Genomic DNA, 3,312 nt, shown 5'->3' on the forward strand with positions numbered 1-3,312 from the left:
ATTTTATTTTTTTAACATAATGCACACTAATACAAAGGTAGATAAAATGGGTAAAGTGCCTGCTATTTGGATCTTGCAATATGGTGGTGCAGACAGGGTACAATGGATTAAATGTGTTTGATGTAATGCCCTCAAGGATACATCACTTGCAGGATGTAATTCAGTGGAAAAGGTTAGAAATGTCGTGGTGTGTGCAGGGTGTTACAGAACATGGTCTTGGGAGGCCTATGCATGTTGGACAAAGACCAGACAAGGACTATCATGTGCCCTTTGGATTTGTTAGAAAAGAGATAAAAACTGAGTGTCCAAGAATAACAGAGAAAAGTTGCCACATGAGAAGAGTGGGAAAAAGTCTTGCCCCATCTCCTGTCAGACCACATAAAAGCCAAAACATTTCTCCTCATATTTCGTATACTCGAGCTCAAATTTTGTTGCTCTTCGTGAACGCCTTTTTTTTAGATTTTTGATTTATTCCTTTGCTCTTTTTTTCTTTATATGAATGCGCAAACTGACATATCTTGGCACTATTTTTTTTCTGAACACCCTATCAAAAAGTAAAAAAGATACCAACAGTCCGTATCGACTTCCTCCCCTATCTCTTTTTCTTCATAGTACCCATCACCATCTTACTGTTTCACAATTATCACTTTATCTACTTATATTTATTTTATTTGCTTGTGTTATCAGTTATGACTCTGTCATTAGATTTTATGGACTTTTGTTTCTTAGCACTGATCAATCACTGCCTCGATAGAGAATGAAATGTGATTGTCAATCAATTTATAATCCTCAAATCTGTGAAAGAGTTTCTCATTAAAATTTTATACTGCATGATCTTTTGGGAAAAGGGTGACAATGGGACAGGGATTTCTATTCAGAGGTAGCACAGGGGATCCACTAAAGAAATCATATTAATACACCAAATACAGGAATTAGTGTCTGGACAGGTTGGTAAGGCATGTTTGGGTCATGATGTCGTTCTCTTTTTTTCATAGACACATCAACCATATGGAACTGGGGAATGAGACACGAATATCAGAATTTCTTCTTCTGGGACTTTCAGAGGAACCCGGACTGCAACCCATTCTCTTTGGGCTGTTCCTGTCTATGTACCTGGTCACAGTGCTTGGGAACCTGCTCATCATCCTGGTCATCATCTCAGACTCCCAACTCCACACGCCCATGTATTTCTTCCTCTCCAATCTTTCCTTTCTGGACATCTGTGTGCCCTCCACCACTGTCCTAAAGATGCTAGTGAATATACAGACGCAGAGCAAAGTCATAACATATGAAGGCTGCATCACCCAGGTATACTTTTATTTACTCTTTGGAATTTTGGACACCTTACTCCTGACCGTGATGGCCTATGACCGGTTTGTGGCCATCTGTTACCCCCTCCAATACACAGTCATCATGAATGTCCGCCTCTGTGGACTCCTGGTTCTTGTGTCCTGGATCATGAGTGCCCTGAACTCCTTGTTCCATAGTTTAATGGTTGTGCAGCTGTCCTTCTGTACAGACTTGGAAATTCCCCACTTCTTCTGTGAACTTAATCAGGTTGTCCACCTTGCCTGTTCTGACACCTTTTCTAATAACATGGGGATTTATGTTGCAGCAGGGCTGTGGTTTTGTGGACCCCTTATTGGGATCCTTTACTCTTACTCTAAAATAGTTTCTTCCATATGTGCAATCTCATCAGGTCCAGGAAACTATAAAGCATTTTCCACCTGTGCATCTCACCTCTCAGTAGTCTCCTTATTTTATTGTACGATCATAGGTGTGTACCTTAGTTCTGCTGCTACACAGGACTCACACTCAAGTGCAACAGCCTCAGTGATGTACACTGTGGTCACACCCATGCTGAACCCCTTCATCTACAGCCTGAGAAATAAAGACATACATGGGGCCCTGAAAAGACTCTTCAGAAGGAAGCCATAAAAGAGCTGTTTTTCAAGAATTGTCTGTGATTACAGGGCTCTAAGCTTCAGAAGCAGACATTAAAATTCATTGATCAGTTCATGGAAGTATGACTTGCCATTTATTTCCTTCTATTTTAATTTCATTATTTTCAACTGCTTTATAGACTTTACATAACTCTCTTTAGTAACGTTCTGCTCTCTCTGATATCTGATATTTTTCCCCTTTGTCTTTTTCTTCTTTCACAAAGTTATTCCCCACTTTGCATCAGAAACATTTTGGAGATATCTGTTCATTTCATATGGTGATGAGTTGTACGAGTTTTACAGAATAAACTACACTTGGCAACTGAGGCTTTTTATATATTTTTTTATAAAAGAAATTATAGACCATAGGTTTTCAGTTTCATGTCTATCATTTCTTTCTATATGACTACCTTAACTGGTCTTCTTTATAATGTAGACCTTAACATACCAGTAGTTTCACAGTTGATAATTCGATTTTATTCTGGTCATTATGATACTGTTCTCTCTTTATTTTCCCCCCTCAGCAACTATTTTAAAAATATTTTTACTTTTATAAACAATTTATTTTAATTGACAAATTTTAATTACCCATATTTACCTTATATACAATCTCGTGTTTTGATACATATATATGTTGTATCATAATCAATTAAGAGTAGTTAACAATGATTCTTTTTATTTATTTCTTTATCTATTTATTTATTATAATTTATCAATATACAATGTAGTTGATTTTTTTTATGGAAAGGAGGAAGGAGGATTCTATTCTCCTATACAGCAAAGTGTTCACAGTGTTTACAGCCACATTCCCTGGCACAGAATAGTAATGAAATTTTGCCTATCAAACGTATGTTAAAAATTTAATCTACACAGAAAGAAAAATTAGCATAAAACTATCAGCAATATGTTCAATTCAGAGATGACCTTATATATGTACAATTTCCAATCGTTCATTGAATTTGAAATCACACATTTTCTATGGAATATTTGTTTTTGATGATGTGCATCTACTCATGGAAATGTGGAAATTTTGTTTCCAATTGTAAATGGGTTTATCCAGTCGACTGAGGATTTGGTTTCATGTTCTGTATTATTCACTGCATCATGTTTCTCTATCTTTTTCTCGTTCGTTTGTTTGTTTCCAGGTTTATTAACATTTAACTGATAGCGAAAAACTGAGTATAAGTAATATGCACAACGTGGTGTGTTTAAACCTGTGTACACATTGATGTTACCATCACCACAATCAAGGTAATAAACATCCACCACGTCCAACAGTTCTCTGGTGTCTCTCTGTGTCTTTTTAAATGACAGGTAATATTGTATGAGTTTATCTAGTACAACATCATGTTTTGAAGTATATATACAT

General features: G+C 36.4%; 1 protein-coding gene across 1 annotated transcript; it reads left to right on the forward strand.

Annotated features, from left to right (window-relative positions):
- Positions 1–80: 80 nt before the first annotated feature.
- Positions 81–1,557, forward strand: LOC103583906 (olfactory receptor 7A17-like; the record flags this gene model as incomplete). Its single annotated transcript, XM_008565090.1, has 2 exons — positions 81–172; positions 996–1,557. Coding segments are annotated over exons 1-2 (654 nt in total), but the record flags the coding sequence as incomplete, so codon positions are not given.
- Positions 1,558–3,312: the final 1,755 nt, after the last annotated feature.

Source organism: Galeopterus variegatus, unplaced genomic scaffold (genome assembly GCF_000696425.1).
Source record: "Galeopterus variegatus unplaced genomic scaffold, G_variegatus-3.0.2 Scaffold30257, whole genome shotgun sequence".
NCBI classification, from domain to species: domain Eukaryota; kingdom Metazoa; phylum Chordata; class Mammalia; order Dermoptera; family Cynocephalidae; genus Galeopterus; species Galeopterus variegatus.